Here is a 16,868-nt window from a genome sequence, read left to right on the forward strand (position 1 = left end):
AAACAATCTCATGCACAATAGCCACAAAAAAATAAAGTGCCTAGGAAAAAAACTTAATTAAGAATGTGAAAGAACTCTACAGTAAAAATCACAAAACACTTAGAAGTTGAATATTCAGGACACTAAAGACCTACCATGTTCATAAATTGGAAGAATTGGACTTTATTCAAAATGTCCCAAAGCAGTCTATAGAGTCAATGGAATCCTTATCAAAATACCAATGACATTCTTCATAGGACTAGAAAAAAATAGTAAAATTTAGATGGAAGCACAAAAGATCCCAAATAGCCAAAGCAATCATGAGAAAGAAAAAGCATATCTAGAGGAGTCACAATACCTGATTAAAAGAAATACCATAGAGCCATAGTAAAAGCTAAACCCAGCAGGATACTGTCATAAAAACAGAGACATAGACCAATGGAACAGAATAGAACACCCAGGGGCCCAGCACGGTGGCACACATCTGTAATCCCAGTTGTTGGAGAGGCAGAGGTAGGAGGATCGCAGTCTGAGGCCGGCCCTGGACAAAAGCATGAAACCCCTATCTGAAAACTAAGCAAAAATTGCTAGAGATGTGGCTCAAGTGGTAGAGTGCTTGCCTAGCAAGCATGAGGCCGTTCGTTCAGTCAGTCTCCAGTATCACACTTGCATGCACAAAAAATAGAGAACCCAGAAAAAAATCCATGCATCTATAGCCAACTGATTTCTTGATACAGATGCCAGGAACATACATTGGAGAAAAACCAACCTCCTCAAGAAATGGTGCTGGGAAAACTGGATATCCACATACAGAAGATTGAAGCTTGAACCCTAGCACTCTCCCTGTACAGGGGAAAAAAAAAAAAAAGCTGACTCAAAATAGATCAAAGACTTGTAAGACCTGAGGCAGGCCAACTGACATGGAGGAGGAGGGTAAGAAGCCTGGAATTAACAGCACCATTTAAATGAGTATTCTGATAGATGAAAAGAGTGGAGACAAGAAAGCCTGTGAGAAGGCACCTTTTGTACACTATGGTGTCCTTATTGCTGGAGCACCTTAAGCCTGCTGAGAGACTGTATTGAAAAGGAATTGAGTTACTTAGGTCATTTAAATCTCTCCAGTAGGACTAAAATTTGCATTTCATAGTGCAAAGCTAGTCCACCAGCTTCCTGGACACCTGACCCAGGAGCACAGTGCTGTGCTCCGCCTGTCTGCCTATAACATCAAGCTGGTCTGTCTCGGTGCCCATCTCAGACATTTTTGTCTGAGACCTGCTGGTCCTGAAGACTGCCCAGGACACAGGTGCAGAAAGTTCCAGATGCCTCAGCACAGGCTCCCTGTTGGAAAGCATGGTGGGGCCGTCGCAGTCTATTGCCTGGTCAGTCTATTGCCTGGTCATCCTGGCTTCAGAGACCAAGTTCGCTGTGGAACTGCTGTGCTCCCTGCTCAGCCAGGTTTTCCAGATTGTTTACATAGAGTCCACCATCGACTTTATGGACTGAGCAATGACTTCCACGAAAGTGGACATGGAGCCCTGTAGTGCAGAGACCAGCACCTTCTTCTTCTCTGACTCCACAGATGTTGGAGGCCTGTCACCCTTGCCCTTCTGCATGCTGTTGTCACCCCATGGCAAGACTCTGAGAGCAAGCTGGCATGGAGCTGCTTCCAGGACTGCATGATGATGCTGCGCACCAAGGTGTTGTAGCAGACCCAGCAGCTCACGGTGCTGCTGCACCAATACTGCAACAGGGCCTCCATCCACAAGTTCTGCATCAGCCCACAGCAGCTCTATGGAGACAGCTGCAAGTTCCTGCTGCTCGATCTGAGGCCCTTCATCCCCAAGAAGGACAGCCAGCACTCCAAGAACTTTCTGGAGACCATTGGTGTTAAGGGTGGCCCTGGCCTCATTACTGACAGCTTTGGCAGGCACCATATCTCCCTGCCAAAGGCCCCTGCCACCATTGGTGGACCACCTCCACCACCAATGGGAACAGGGTTGCAGGGGGACTAGTGGGACTGCATGATCTCAGGTATCAGTAGCAATATAATAAACAAGAAACAAATGCTGGAAAGGATGTGGAGAAAAAGAAACCCGTATATATTGTTGGTGGGAATGTAAATTAGTACTATGTAGAACAGTATGGAGGTTTCTTAAAAAGCTAACACTAGGACTATCATATGATCCAGCTTACCTACTCTTGGGTATGTATCTGAAGGAAATGAAGTCAGCATATAAAAGAGATGGCTGCAAGTCCATGTTTATAGCAATACTATTAACAATAGCCAAGATAAAGAACCAATCTAGATGATTAGATAAAGAAAACATGGTGTATGCATGCCATAGAGAATGAATTCCTGCCATTTGCAGGAAAATGAATGGAACCAAAGTACATCATGTTATGTGAAATAAGTCAGACACAAACAAGTACTGGATATTCTTTTTCAGGTGTGGAAACTTAAAAAAAAAAAGTAACTTCAAAGTAGAACAGCAATTGCTAGGGACTGGGAAGGTACCTAGGGGGAGGATAGAAGGTAGAAGAAAGGTAAATGGGCATGAACAATGCATGATAATATGTGTGCATGGAAATGTTACACTGAATCTCATTAATTTGTATAATAAGTTAATAATTACAATAATAATTGTTCTTAAAAATTGAAATGGAAGGAACTCTGGCAAACTTTGAGGCCAGAATTACCTGATACCGAAACCAGATAAAGGATGCAAAAAAAACCCACCTATAAGCCCATGAGCATAGATGCAAAAATTCTCAATAAAACACCAACAAACCAATTTCAACAGCACAACAACAACAAAAAAAAATCACACACCTTGATCAAGTGGAATTCATTCCAGGGATGCAAGGGTAGTTAGGCATACACAAGTTAACAAACATAGTTCAACACATGAACAGAATGAAGGCCAAAAACCATTTGATCATTTTAATAGGTGCAGAAAAAGCAATTAGTAAGACTCAATGTCCTTGCTAAAAAACTTTCAACAAATGAGGAATAAAAGGACCAGACCTTAAAATGCAAAAGGCTATACAGTATACTGATCTAATTTGTGGATTTATTACTCATGGTTTTAACCATGCTTGATAATAAAACCAAATTTAAAAAATCAAAAGAAGCTTCATAAACAAAAATTTCAATTCCCTTGTGCTCATTACTCAGTATAGTTGATACAGAGAAGTTCAGTCTGTCCTGCATTGTTGTCAGTTGTGTTTAAATTGTGTGTGATCTTCTGAGTGTTTCCCTGACCTTAATTTTATGAAAATCTGCCTCCCCAAAAGCAAATGAAAGCAAGCTAAAAGTGAATGTACTTAATTTAAGTGATAAAGTAGAAATATGAGATGTTGAAAGGCGGCATGGCTTTAGAGGGAGAAGTGTATCAAGCATCCATGGTGCAGTACTACTGAACTGGATGCATCCTGAGCATTTGTGGTTTTTCCTCATTGGTGGTCTCCTTAGAACCATATGCCTTTGGATACTAAGGGTTTACTGTGTGGTAACCAAATAATCATATGCCTAGTATATAAGCAGACACACAGACCTAATAACAGAACAGACAACCCAGAAATTAATTCACATTCATATAGCCAATGGGAGTTTTGACAAAAGTGTGAAGAACATATAGTGGAAAAAGGACAGTCTCTTCAACAAATGGTGGTGCAAAATTGGATGTACATATGCACAAGAATGAATCTAGATCCCTTCCTCTCACTGAATACAAAAATTAACTCAAAATGGATCAAAAACCTCTATGTTACCACTTTCATTAATTGAAAACACTTTTTATTTTGGACATACAGAGCAAGGTGAACTTTAGCTGATTGATAAATGTTTATTAACTGGAGAAGGAGTCTTTTACATGCTTCAAGTCCACTTGGCAAGAACTATATATGTGCTTTATAAGTCTATAATTGGTATGCTAAATTTTCATGTAAAGGTTATGGTGAGAACCCTGGATTTCTGGTTAAGATATTTAACCTAATATTTAAAGTACTAAAATAACCCCATTTCTAAAGTTTGACGGATACCATTAAAAAGGAAAAAAAAATATGTTACTCACACTTATATTGTAGATCAGCCAATCTTAAATATTAGCAGATGGAATTCAGTAGTCTACTAAAACAGTAACACAGAGATCAAGTAATATTTATGATAGTAATGGATGAGTCATTTAACATTAGAAAATGTGATTTATTAGAGAACAACAAGCCAAAATGCCCAAATAGACTTTAACAAATTTCTAAATCCATTCCTGATTAAAAGAAGAAGAAAAATCTTTTACTAAGTTAAGGATAGAAATATTGTTAACCTGATGAGGATTACCCACCAGAAGCAACAGTGATCACCATGAGTAGTGGTGGTAAAGCATTCAGTATTTTCCATTAAAGTCAGGAATGAGCTGGGACACCTACTGACAATATCACTTTCCCTCTTCTGGAGGAAGAAGGCTGCTGACAAGAGAAATAAGAGCAAACCATGGAAGAGGAGAAAATCATCAACATTTGTAGACAAATTGATGATATACCTAGAACATTAGAAGAGAATCAGGAAAAGTACAAGAGAGTTTATAACAGTTGTCTTGAAGAGAGCAAGGCTGGGTAGAAGATTTGCTTTTCTAGAGGCCCGCAATTTTTTGTTTTCTGTGGCACTAGGGATTGAGCCCAGAGCCTGCACATGTTATGCATGTGGTCCATCACTGAGCTGCATCCCCGATCTATCCCTCAAGTTTTAAAAATCAATCACAGGTAGTACTTTGATAAGTAAGTTCTACACATGAAGCTGAAAAGCTCAGTGAGGTGGCCACATAGAAAGTAAACAGGGAGAAAGCAGTTGCTTTTCTGTACAAAGCAAAAGGTCGTGTTCACAGAAGCTACTGCTACTCAAAAGTTATTAAGAATAAACTTAAGAAATAATGCAAGACCACTGGGCATGGTGGTGCATATCTGTAATCCCAGCTTTGGGAGCCAGAGGCAGGAGGATTTCAGCTTTGAGGCGAGGATGGGTACATTAGCAAGACCTTATCTCCAAAAAGCCAAAACGGAGGGTGAGGGTATGGCTTGAGTAGTAGAGTACTTGCCTAGCTCGCTTGACCCTTGCATTCAATCACCAGTAAAACCAAAAAAAAAAAAAAGGCCTAGGGTTCTGGGGTATAGCTCTTGTGATAGAGTGCCTACCTAGCAAGTAGTAGGCCCTGAGTTCAATCTCCAGTACTACAAAAAAAAAAAAAAAAGCCTGGTGAGGTGAGGTGGTGCACATATGTAATCCTAGCTATTTGAGAGACTGATATAGGAGAATTGCAGCTTGAGCCTGGGCAAAATAGTCACCCAGACTCTATCTGAAAACACAAATTGGGTGTGGTTGTACGTACCAGTAATCCCATCCACTTGGGAGGTAGAAGGATTGTGGTTTGAGGATGGTCTAGGCAAAAGCATGAGACTCTTTCGGAAAAGTAAATTAAACCAAAAAGGGCTGGAGTGTAAGACTCAAGAGGCCCTGAGTTCAATCTCCAGTGCTACCAAAAAAAAAAAAAGCAAGACCTAGAGGAAGAAAATAATAAAATTTTATGAAAAGACAATAAAAGCCTGAATAAATAGAGTGTCATCTTCTGTGTGAAGACCCAATATGGTAGCTGTGTCATTTTTCTCCCAAATTTTCCCCTAAATTTATTCTGGTTTGTTCAAAAGTGCCTCTGTAGGCAGAAATTCCTCAAAAGAAGCCAAATAAGTTTTTAAAACAAAGGTAAGAGAGCAGGATGGAGTGGGGTAGGAATGTCCTAGAAATACTAACATAGCAGGTGCCAGTGCAAAAAGGCATACATGTCAGTTTATTATATGGCAGAGGAAAAACTTCAAATCAGTGGGGAAATAAATTAGTCAGTGCATGTTGTTAGTATAATTAATTTGGGAAAACATGAATTTCATTGCTACGTCATATCTTTTCCTAAATTAATTTGAGCTTTCTAGATTTAAAAATGGAAAGTATCACAGGAAACTATGAGAAAACAGCTTTATGATCTTGTCATAGAGGGAATCTTTCTACATATGTTGCCAAGGCCAGAACTTATAAATTTAACTGCATAATAATGAAACACCATAATGTAGAAAAAGAGAAGATAGAATTGAGACAAATATTTGTGACATATGAAAAAGGGCAAGTACATGAATAAGAAAAATAAATGCATACAGTCAGTATAACTTGTGAAAAAAATATTAATCCTTATTCCAGAAAATAAATAAAACAAAATGGGTAAAAATGATAAGGATAGATAGTATCCTTATTAGTGAAAGTGAACCTATAAATTGGTGTGACTGTTCTAGAAGGGTAGTGCTATCATCACTTGTAAGAGGCATTTCCTTAGACTGGTCATTTCACTTATAAACATGGACAATAATATATGTGTATGTATATATATATTTTGGGGGGAGCAGGGGATAATACTGGGGTTTGAACTCAGGGCCTCGTGCTTGGTAGGCAGGCGTTCTATCACTTGAGCCACTCCCCAGCCCACAAAGCATTCTTTTTTATTTTGAAAAGAAATATATTTAATCACAGGAAACTTCCAGTTAGCACTTAAAGCATATTTTTTACTCTATTCTTGCATAGTTTGCCTTTCATTTTTCTGTTATGCTCTTAATGCTTTTTTTTCTTTTAGCAAAACCCTGCTTTAGTGAGCATCTTAGGAAAAAATAAAGACTAAAAACAATGAGACAGAATTTCTAGTAATATCACTGTTTCCTCCTATAGCACTCACACTAAGTTTACCCTTGCTATTATTTGGCTTTAAGACTTGCTAGAGAAGTTTGTAAAAATTGAAGTTTTCTGATTTCCATAACAACAGATCAGGTGACAGTTAAAATGCCACAGATGGGAGGCAGTGTTGCCCAGTGGTAAAACTCCTGGGTCAGCCTGGATCCCAGTCCTGGCCGATGTTCTCCCAGTTCTTCACTATGGAGGCACTCTTTGTTACTGGGAAAAATAAAAAAGAGAGACAGAAAAAACAATTTAAATGCCCCCCAATAATAAATTTTATTATGTAGTAAATAAGAAAAATTTGATTAATAGTTATGCCATAGGAACAACAAAATGCTGTAAAAAAGAACTATCAAGGAAATACATATGTAGAATGATTTCATTTGTGTACAATAAAAAATGTGTACATTAAACTTCTAAAACAGAGCATTCCCAGGGATTCTCTCTGTGCTGTGCCCGGTGATTATCTCAAGGCACTGTGATTCAGGAGGGAGTGGAACTGTGACTTATTTTTTCATGTTTAAAGCCTATTTATAATATTTGAGGGAGTAAAACAAAATGCCTGTTATCTTATGCAGACTTCCCAACTACTGCTTTGCTAAATTAAATTTACTTAGTACATAAAGGCAATCAAATAACTTTAGCAAAGCAGTGTTACTTCCTGTTCTCCATGGAGATGCTATTTGAAGGTTTTTTTTCATGCGGAAAACTGCCAGTTGTGAAAAATATGCCCTGAAACCTTTGACAGTCTTACGAGTTTCAAAATAGCATATATTTTTTCCCCTCATGAAATTTGAAAATAATACCAATTGAAACTTTAAGCAAGCAGTTTCCTCGGCTTTTTAATGAGAGAAGGATGAATAGAGATCAGCTAAGCTTTGCCAAGGCAGCCCTGTCACTCACTGCCACGTAAGGCTTGGAGGTGAATTGATAATCATGCCACTGCAAAATAGTAAACTAGCACATTTCACAGTCAGTCAGACTTTTCAAGTAGTTATACAGGCAGTGGTCTCATCCGTGAATGTTAAGGGTATTCTGTATCTGGGCAGTCTTCCTCTTAAAGAAATAGAGTTTGTGTGGATATGTTCTGTTGTTTTATGGTACTGGGGATGGAATGTAGCCTTGAGCTCACTAGGCAAGTGCTCTATCACTTCAGGCAGCCCCCAGTCTTCGTGTGGATGTTTTCATAATGGCTTTCTTTATTTCAAAGAAACATGTCCATTCTAGAATTTAGGGGAAACTGAAAAATCACAACACCCCTATAAGCTTACCCTCTACTACTCATTAGTTACCCCTCCAAATGACTATGCTTCCAGACAGGGGAATGGCTCCTCCTTATTTATGTTTTTTCAGTGTCTTTCAGGTACAAGTCTTGCCTTGATTAAGTATATTTCTAAATATTTTATTTTTTTTAATGTAACTGGAATTAGAAATGCTTTAATTTCCATTTTGGATTATTTATTGTTGGTGTATAGAAATGCCATTGACGTTTGTGTGCTTTGTATCTTTTCATTCTTATATCTTGTGCAGCGCATAAGTTTTTAATTTTAATGAATTCCAGCTTACAAATTTTCCCTTTCATGGATCATGCCTTTGGTGTTACATCCAGAAAGTCATTGCCAAACCTAAGGACATCTAGATTTTCTCCTGTGTCATCTTCTAAGAGTTTTATAGTTTTGTGTTTTACATTGAAGTCTTTGATCCATTTTGAGTTAACTTTTGTGGCAAAAGTTAACTGTCTAGACTTCATGTAGCTGTCTAGTTGTTTCAGCACCATTTGTTCAAAACTCTATCCTTTCTCTACTGTTGACTTTACTTGGTTATCAAGTATCATTTGACAAAAAGGATATTTGAGGGAGTGTGTTTCTGGGCACTACTTTATTCCACTGATCTCTCTTGCCAGGCCATACTCTTGATTACTGTAGCTTTACAGTAAGTCTTGAAGTTGGGTAATGTCAGTCCTCCAGATTGTTTTTCTCCTTTGGTTGTGTTGAGTGTTCTGCACCTTTTTGGCTTCCATATGAACTTTAGAATCATTTTGCCAAAATCCGCATTATTTCAGGGATCTTGGTTGGAATTGCGTTGACTCTGAAATCAATTTGGGAGGAAATGACATTTTGATAATATTGAGTCTTCCCATCCGTTGCTTTCAGCAACATTTTGTAGTTTTCAGGTATTATTCATTTAACTTTTTTTTAGTTTTTAGAGGATTTTTTTACATACAAGGTAATGCCATTGTGAGCAGACATTTGAATTTTTTCCTTTGTATTTTGGATGTCTTATTTATTTTTCTTGCCTCATTGCTCTGGTTAAAACTCCTAGTATTGTGTTGAATAGAAGTGTCAAACATGGGATCCTTTTCTGGTTTCTGATTTTTTTTTTTAAATTTTTTTATTGAGCTACTGGGGTTTGAACTTAGCCTCACGCTTGCTAGGCAGGCGCTCTACCATGGTTTCTGATATTAAGGGAAAAGCTTTCAGTCTTTCACCATTGAATCTGGTGTCCATGTGAGCTTTTCATATATGGCTTTTTATCATAGTGAAGAAATTCTCCTTTTCTCCTAATTTGAGTGTTCAGAAACTGATTTTGAACATGAAAACTTCTTTTTTTTTCCCCTTCATACCTCATCCCTTTCTCCAAATCCCCCAGGCCTGCTGAGGACGCAGCTTTTTCATGATGCCACAGGTACCTTCTGATGAAAGTTGGCATGATTTGGGCTTTAAAGCTTACCAGCACCAGAGTGGCCATCTAAAGGAATTTGAAGTGGTCTCCACAGCTGGAGATGTGGAGCTTGGGAGGCCTCTTGAGGACAGGGCATCACTAGGTCTGCAAGTCTGCAAGTGTCTGTGACTTGCCTCAGGAAGAATGGTGTTGAAACAGCATACCTTTCCTAGGAACCATTCTTTACAGTGCTGTGTTCATGGGTTCTACTAGAGCAAAACTGAGGAAATGAAGGTTGAGAAAGACTCCATAAAAGAAGACAGAATTAAGTTGAGGTGAGGGGAGAGGAGGCATTGGTCACATGTACCTCCCAGGCATTGGGATCATGGAGCAAAGACATATTCAATAATGTAAGGACCCTTGACCTCAAGTTGCCTGACTGGTATGACATTACACACTAAACCTTGGCCTAACTTCCCAAAAGAGCTGCCTAACATTCAGTGAAGCTAAGGCTGACTATGACTGTAAACCTCAAGTACAGAGACATCATTGCCTTTCCTCGCCCAGCTAGGTTTGTGCTTGCTGCACATTGCTTATAGATACCTGCATGCATATATGTGGTCTATAGAGATAAGCAAAGAAATGATTAATGCCATAATACAGATAATGGCTACTTCTGGGGGAGGAGGAGTGAAGCTGTGATGGGAGAAGGTGCACAAGAAATGTCTACCAGGGCTCTTGCTCATGGCTGCACAGATTTTCCACTCCACCACTAGCAGAGTCTGTGAACACAGGTCCTAGCTCCTCAAGTCCTGGAGAGAATCTGTGTCTTGCCCTGAGTGGTGGGTACTTAGATATTCACACTTTTTCTACAGAATAACAACATAAGTAAAACATAGACTTCTGAATAAGAATGACTGCAGCAAGAGTTGACAAACTTTCTATAAAGGACCAGTGAATAAATATTTTATAAAGGCTTTCCAGCACAAAGGTCTCTGCCCCAACTACTCAGTTCTGCTGTTATAGTGTAAAAGCAGCCAGACAGTATGGGAACACATGGCTGTGTTCCAACAGAACATTATTTTCAAAGCTAGGTGACCATGTGGATTTACCAAACCCCAGATTAAACAATTAAAATATTTTAAAAAGGTGTTTAATCTGTGGTTTATCTAGGGGTCTTAGAAAGGAGTCTGGACTGAGGAGTCCCCGGAGGTTAGTAGGAGGATTAGTTTTCTGAACACTGTGCTTATTTTTAAATAAATTATGACTGTGAAAATGTTTAATCTAAAATTGACTTTTATGAGCTTGAGGCTTTATCCTACATAATGTCATATGTGGAGAGAAATTGCTATAGAAACTTTGATTTAATCAGGAACCCATTTTTACTAGCATTCTCAGACTACTTATTTCATTAATTACTGTAAACAAAGCATCATCTGTTGTTGACCTTTAGGTTGTTGGGCTCATGCCACGTGCTTTACATTACTCTTTCTTGCAACAGCTGTCCAAAGTAGGAATTATGTCGTCTCATTTTTACCTGAGGAAGGTTGCTCTTTCTAATGCCCCATCACTGATAAAGCTGAGCCTTAAATCTGGGTCATTTGACTTCAGAGTTCACAGTCTTTTTATTCCTGTAGTGCACCGCCTCTATAAAAGGCATTTCTAAACTCTTAATGCTGTCAAAATCAATTTGGTTTTAGATTGTCTTCGCAGTTTTACCGACTTAGAAGAACTTGATGAGACAGAGTTATATATGTGCCACAAATGCAAAAAGAAACAAAAGTCCACAAAAAAGTTTTGGATTCAAAAACTACCCAAGGTAAGTGTTGAACTTTAGCTATGCAATTTCAAGGGGGAAATGCTTGACTAGTTAGAACAGTTACTTTGTATCTTTACAACTTGTGAACTGTTCTCTTATCTGTCTCTAGGGTTTTCAGTAAAAGCTGAGACCTTTGAGAATGCATTGGAAAAAAGCATTGTCACGGGTTGGTGAAAAACTGATAGGGCAGCAGGCATATTTCGAGACATTAGTAGTGACTGAAAGGTACAGTTGGTGTTTGTTCACATCTTTGTCCTTACCTGTCTCATCCAGGTGCTATGCTTACATTTGAAAAGATTTCACTGGACAGCATATTTAAGAAACAAAGTTGATACCTACGTAGAATTTCCACTCAGAGGCCTAGACATGAAATGCTACTTACTTGAGGTAAGGCAATTGCCTTTTTAGCATGGCAAAAAGATGGCTCTTTGTTAAAATTAGAGGTCATCGAGGCAGGAGATACTTATGTCATTGACCACTGCTCCTAACTTGGCTGTGGGGGTGCCTTTCCTTTGTTCTGTAGCCTGAGAACAGTGGTCCAGAGAACTGCCTGTACGACCTGGCGGCTGTGGTGGTGCACCATGGTTCTGGGTGAGTACTTCAGCCGGCTGCTATTTTTTCTTTTTGAGATGGGCTCCACCTGGCCTTGAATTTGTGACCCTATTGCCTCTGCCTCCTATGCTGCTTTCAGGTTGGGAATACCTGATGGCTAGCGTAACAGGACCTACAATTTTGCACTGTTCTTGATAATTCTCCCCAAACTCCCTAAAAATGGATTCAGATTCATTAACATGTGAAGTAGAACTTTCCTTCAATCTTGGTGGGGAAGAGCATTCCTGAGAGGATGTTGTGAACCATGAACAGTAGGCACATAATGGAGACTGGTCCAGAGTAAGCCCAGTACTGAGAACCCAGTCCATTTCTCTATGATAGCCTGCTAACTGAAATTTAAATGGGGGGAATGGGGCAGTATTTGAAATAACTTATCCTATGCCATCTACTTTGAAGACATTTTTTTATTTTGTTGAATTATAATTTTTAATTTTTTTCCCCGAAAGCTTGTACTAGGGATGGATCTATGTATCTATTTATCTGTCTCCATCCCTAGTATATATATGTGTGTGTATGTGTGTGTATACACACACAGCTATATCTGGGTAAACCACTACCCAACTTGAAAATCTTTTCCTTACAACTTTGTAGACACAGCTCCACTGAGTTTACTATCCAGTCAGTGTTATAAATGACAGATCCTATAGCTGTCTCTCACTTCTTTGTAGGGTGTCCTGCTTTCTCTTCCGGGAGTTTGTGGGATTCATTACCATAGGACTTAAGAAGAAATCAGATGCATTCTTTCTTATTACTTGGTAGACACTTACTTAGGTATCTTCAGCTCATGAAATGTTCACCTGTTCCACCCCATTCTCTGTTCTATGTTCTAGAATCCCTTTTAAGAATACAGGATTTATCTTCTGTTTCTTTTTTTTTTTTGCACCATGGCCCATTTTGTTTTGTTTTGAGGTGCTGAGGATCAAACCCAGGACCTCCTACATGCTTACAAGTACTTTGCCACTAAGCTGCACCCTCCAATCTATCAGAACACTTTTAGATTCTGACTGTCACATTTTTATGAGAGCTTTTCCCTAACAGCCTATTCTTGTTTTATGATTGCAGTATCTTCCTGAAACTATTGGTACTGAATAGAATTTTTGATGTTCTCTTTTGTTTTCTTCATTGAATTCTTCAGGGATTAATTGCCTTACTTACTCTCTTTCATGCTGTTTCTTATCCCTCAAAAAGTGGATTTTTGATTATTTATTATTATTATTTTTTAGCATCTGTGAAGGTCTTTCCTGACAGGGAGGGATGACCCTGGGGTGCTAGGTGTGGGTAGTTGGGTCATGCTGGCTGATTAAAAAAAAGCCTTTGAAGACCAAGTCATAAGGGAAGGTGCTTCCTTTGAAGCAGCCTAGTTTCCTAAGCTCTTTTATTTTTTTTGGTTGTACTGGGGTTGAACTCAGGACCTTAGGCTTGCTAGGCCAGGTACTTTACCACTTGAGTCATGCCCCCAGACCTTTGTGCTTTAGTTATTAGGTCTTGTGTTTTTTGTCTAGGACAGTCTGGACCACTATCCTATTTGTTTTCCACATAGCTGGGATGACAGGCACATATCATCACACCCAGCTTTTATTGGTTGACATGGGTCTCATGAACTTTTTGCCTGGGCTGGCCTTGAACCACAGTCCTCTTAATCTCTGCCTCTCAAATAGTTAGGATTACAGTAAGACCTACCATGCCCGGCTTAAGATCAGTTTTTTTTCTGACAAGAAATCTGTCATTCAGCTTTCCATGTTTCCTTACGCTTTGACCTGTACTTGTCAGGCTGAGAGTTCCACAGCTGTTTAGTTTCTCCATTAATCCAGTGTCATCTGCTTTAGGTGTTCTAGAAAAACCCTTAGTTTCTGTCAATTGATGTGTATTCTTTCCTGGTTTCCACTGTCAATACTTTGTCTTTTCCGTGGGTTGAGAGGAAGGTACAAACCAAGTGTTTAGGTTTTTTTCTTTAATTGCCATACTTATTAGAATCTATTACAAGTTTAATGGTTGCACAGATCCTTTTGTGATTTCTGCAGTCTTTTCCTTTGATCTTTCGCCTTTTCTTTACAGAGTTGGTTCTGGACATTACACAGCATATGCAACTCATGAAGGCCGCTGGTTCCATTTCAATGACAGTACTGTAACACTGACTGATGAAGAGACCGTTGTGAAGGCAAAAGCCTACATCCTTTTTTACGTGGAGCGCCAGGCCAAAGCTGGATCAGATAAACTTTAATACCTCCTCTAAATCATTATTCAACTATACCGGACAAACATTTCCAATTTTCCATAAATACTTGATCCAAGATTTAATTTCATTAAGCACTTTCAAATTTCCTGTTTTGGGTTTAGTTTTGTTAATTGTAGTGACTTATTGAACATGGCACCAACTAATTTTTTGTTGTTGTTCTACCAGAAAACCTCAGCAGACATTTTGATTTGCTGCTTTAGTTGTAATAATTCAGTTTTTATATGTAGTTTCCAGAACTTAGTTCTATTTGACTTTTTATATTAATGTTTTCAGTTCTCACTTTGAGGCACATTTACATCAATGCTTTTGTGACTCCAACATGCTGAAAGTGTTCCTGGGTGTGAGATGGATGTAGCTGCCTTTCACAGCTGACAGAGATAAGGCTGACTCCAGCAAGGGCCATGGGTGCTGGGTTCTGTGGCCCATGAGATTTCACAGTGACTGCTCAGTAGTCATTCTTTTTGACTGTAAGAGATAACAGAGGACATCTCTAAGTAGAGGGGGTAACTGCTGTGGTGATTGTCTCTCAGGCTGCTGTTAATCAGCACTAAATAAATTTGTTGGGTCAGTTTACCTGTATTGCAAGTTCAAGAATTACTCTTTTGTTGGGGTATTTTTTGTATTTTCATGGGAGAGGTAGTATGTATGGGAGTACTAAGACCAAATACATGCAGTGTTTAAAACACTGTGACTCAGCTCCATAGTCTAGGTATATTTGTATTTTTGCAGCATCTAAATCCTATTAGTTGCAGCTGCATGTCTGCTTCAGACTTGTTCCGTGTTTGGCCATCTGAGGTTGAGGATGAACCTCCAGAATTGACTGTGACTGTTATCTACACTTCAGGTATCACTGGGATCTGCTTCTGCAGGAGGACATTGGAGTCATTGCTAGTTTGTGTTTAACTGAGAGCTGAGCAAATTGAAAATATTCTTTAGATAAGTAGAGTTTATATTCTTGAATATGTTTTAAAATTGTCAAGAAAAATAGATTTAACTCAAGTTGAAATTTGGACCCAGAATCTCATTTAGTTAGAGAAGTTGGTAGTGGTCTAGCCAGCCCTTTGATTTTGGGGTGCTGGTGATGCTTCTTGCAGATTTAGACTACGTGCTGTTCTTATGCCCACCTGTTGTCCCCATCATTGTTTTCCTCCCTTCTCTGCTCTACAGGGACAAAAGGCATTTCATGTTAAGCTAGCCAGGCCGTCTTTTTAGTATTTTTCTACTTAAAAAAAGAAAGCAAGCTTTTCACAGCATATGAATATAAGAGAATGTTTGGTGTCTTTCCTCTTAGGTCAGCTTAAAGTTGCGGAGATGTGGTCATTTCCATTTTAACATTAGCTAGATAAGTTCCCCATGCTCTCAGCACAGAACACATTAGCTGGAACATACTTTAACATGAAAGGAGATTAGTTACATCACATGTCTAGGACTTTCCACAGTGCCTGGAGTCCTCTTGGACAACACTGTTAATGTACAATGATAATTAGTTTGAACTGCATGAAACTGTGATATTTGACTGGTTTTGCTCTACAGAGATGAGTTTCACATGATTTGTTCTAATCAGTACACTGACACCATTTCTAATTGAACCTGATATGTGCATGTCCCCTGAGTTCAGGCTCTTCTGCTTAGTTCTAACACTAGTTCTGTAGTCTCTGACTGGGCAACTGTGAGACTTATGCATTAAAGACATGGGTGGAGGTGCTGCTGGTGAGGAAAAGCTGTCTTTCAGACCATGTGGAACTCAACAGCACACTGGAATAACTTACTGGAGAAAGTGAGCTTCAGACAGGCAGTGCTGTTGGCTTGCAAGTACTATACGTCTGTTTGAATTTTTGTAGCTTAAGCATCAATGTTTGAGTGGTATCATGAAGACTCTTCAGAAAAGGGACTGGACCCATTTGAATTGTGCATCTGAACACCCATGATGTAAATGTGCCTATTTGTAGCCTTATCACATCTCTGTTAACTGCTGACCTGGGCTCTGCCCACACCGTGCTAGCTCTAGCCTGTATGTGGCTTCTTGCTCAGAGCTGGTGCTTTGGCAAGGCCTCATCCCATGGCTCCTTGGAACAGGAAACTCTCCTAAGTCCTCCCACACAGGGGGAGACAGAAACACTTTGTGGCAACACAAATCTCTCTCCATGGTGGAGAAACCTTTGCTTATCCACTGTATTCTACTCAGTGTATAGTGCTGACAAATGTAATGGAATTAAACCAGTCACGTATGCTGGCCCTGGTTAAGTGTGAAATGTGTGTCTCACCTGTGGAACCTCCTAGTGTGGCTTCTGGGACTGGGACATACTTACTTCTTAAAAGTCAAGCCTCCTCTCCTTCATCGGCTTAGTGTACATCAGTCTGCTTAGAAATGCATATCCCAGTGTAACCTCCACTGTGCCCTAAACGCTCATGTCCCCTCTGTTGCTGAAGTAGCCTCTGCACTCAGGCTGGGAAAGGCTCAAGGCAAAGCCTGAACCCACAGCCCGGGAGCAGCCGTAAGAAGATGCCACAGTGCAGGAAGGGAAGAGCAGCTGGCTGTGTCCATAGCCCAGGGTCTTTGCATCTCATCGTAGAGAACTAGAACCTCCCCCAGGTGAGAGTGTGACAGGCTGCATTCCCCAACTGGTGGTTATGCCCTGCTACGATTATTTGCCCTTAAAACCTAGTTTGTATGATACCAAGAGGATTAATTAATTATTCGAGTGACTGATCCATTCAAGTTGTAATCACGTTCCTCTCCTGCTTCACCAGCCTGACTGTTCTGTGGAAAGTGTCATTAAAGGTGTCTTCTCTTTCCT

The 16,868-nt window shown here is 39.5% G+C and overlaps 1 protein-coding gene across 10 annotated transcripts in view; it reads left to right on the forward strand.

Annotated features, from left to right (window-relative positions):
* The window catches only part of Usp3 (ubiquitin specific peptidase 3), an 89,293-nt gene extending 72,427 nt beyond the window's left edge, over positions 1 to 16,866 (forward strand). For 9 of the 10 annotated variants that reach the window (XM_020182558.2, XM_020182560.2, XM_074066160.1 and 6 more), the window contains 4 exons: positions 11,104 to 11,222; positions 11,496 to 11,609; positions 11,746 to 11,813; positions 13,890 to 16,866. In XM_020182558.2, coding sequence (XP_020038147.1) covers positions 11,104 to 11,222; positions 11,496 to 11,609; positions 11,746 to 11,813; positions 13,890 to 14,055 — 467 coding nt within the window. In that variant the 3' untranslated portion in view covers positions 14,056 to 16,866. The other variant, XM_020182563.2, reaches the window with a different exon arrangement.
* Positions 16,867 to 16,868: the final 2 nt, after the last annotated feature.

The sequence above is a fragment of the Castor canadensis genome, chromosome 2 (genome assembly GCF_047511655.1).
Source record: "Castor canadensis chromosome 2, mCasCan1.hap1v2, whole genome shotgun sequence".
Classification (NCBI taxonomy): Eukaryota; Metazoa; Chordata; class Mammalia; order Rodentia; family Castoridae; genus Castor; species Castor canadensis.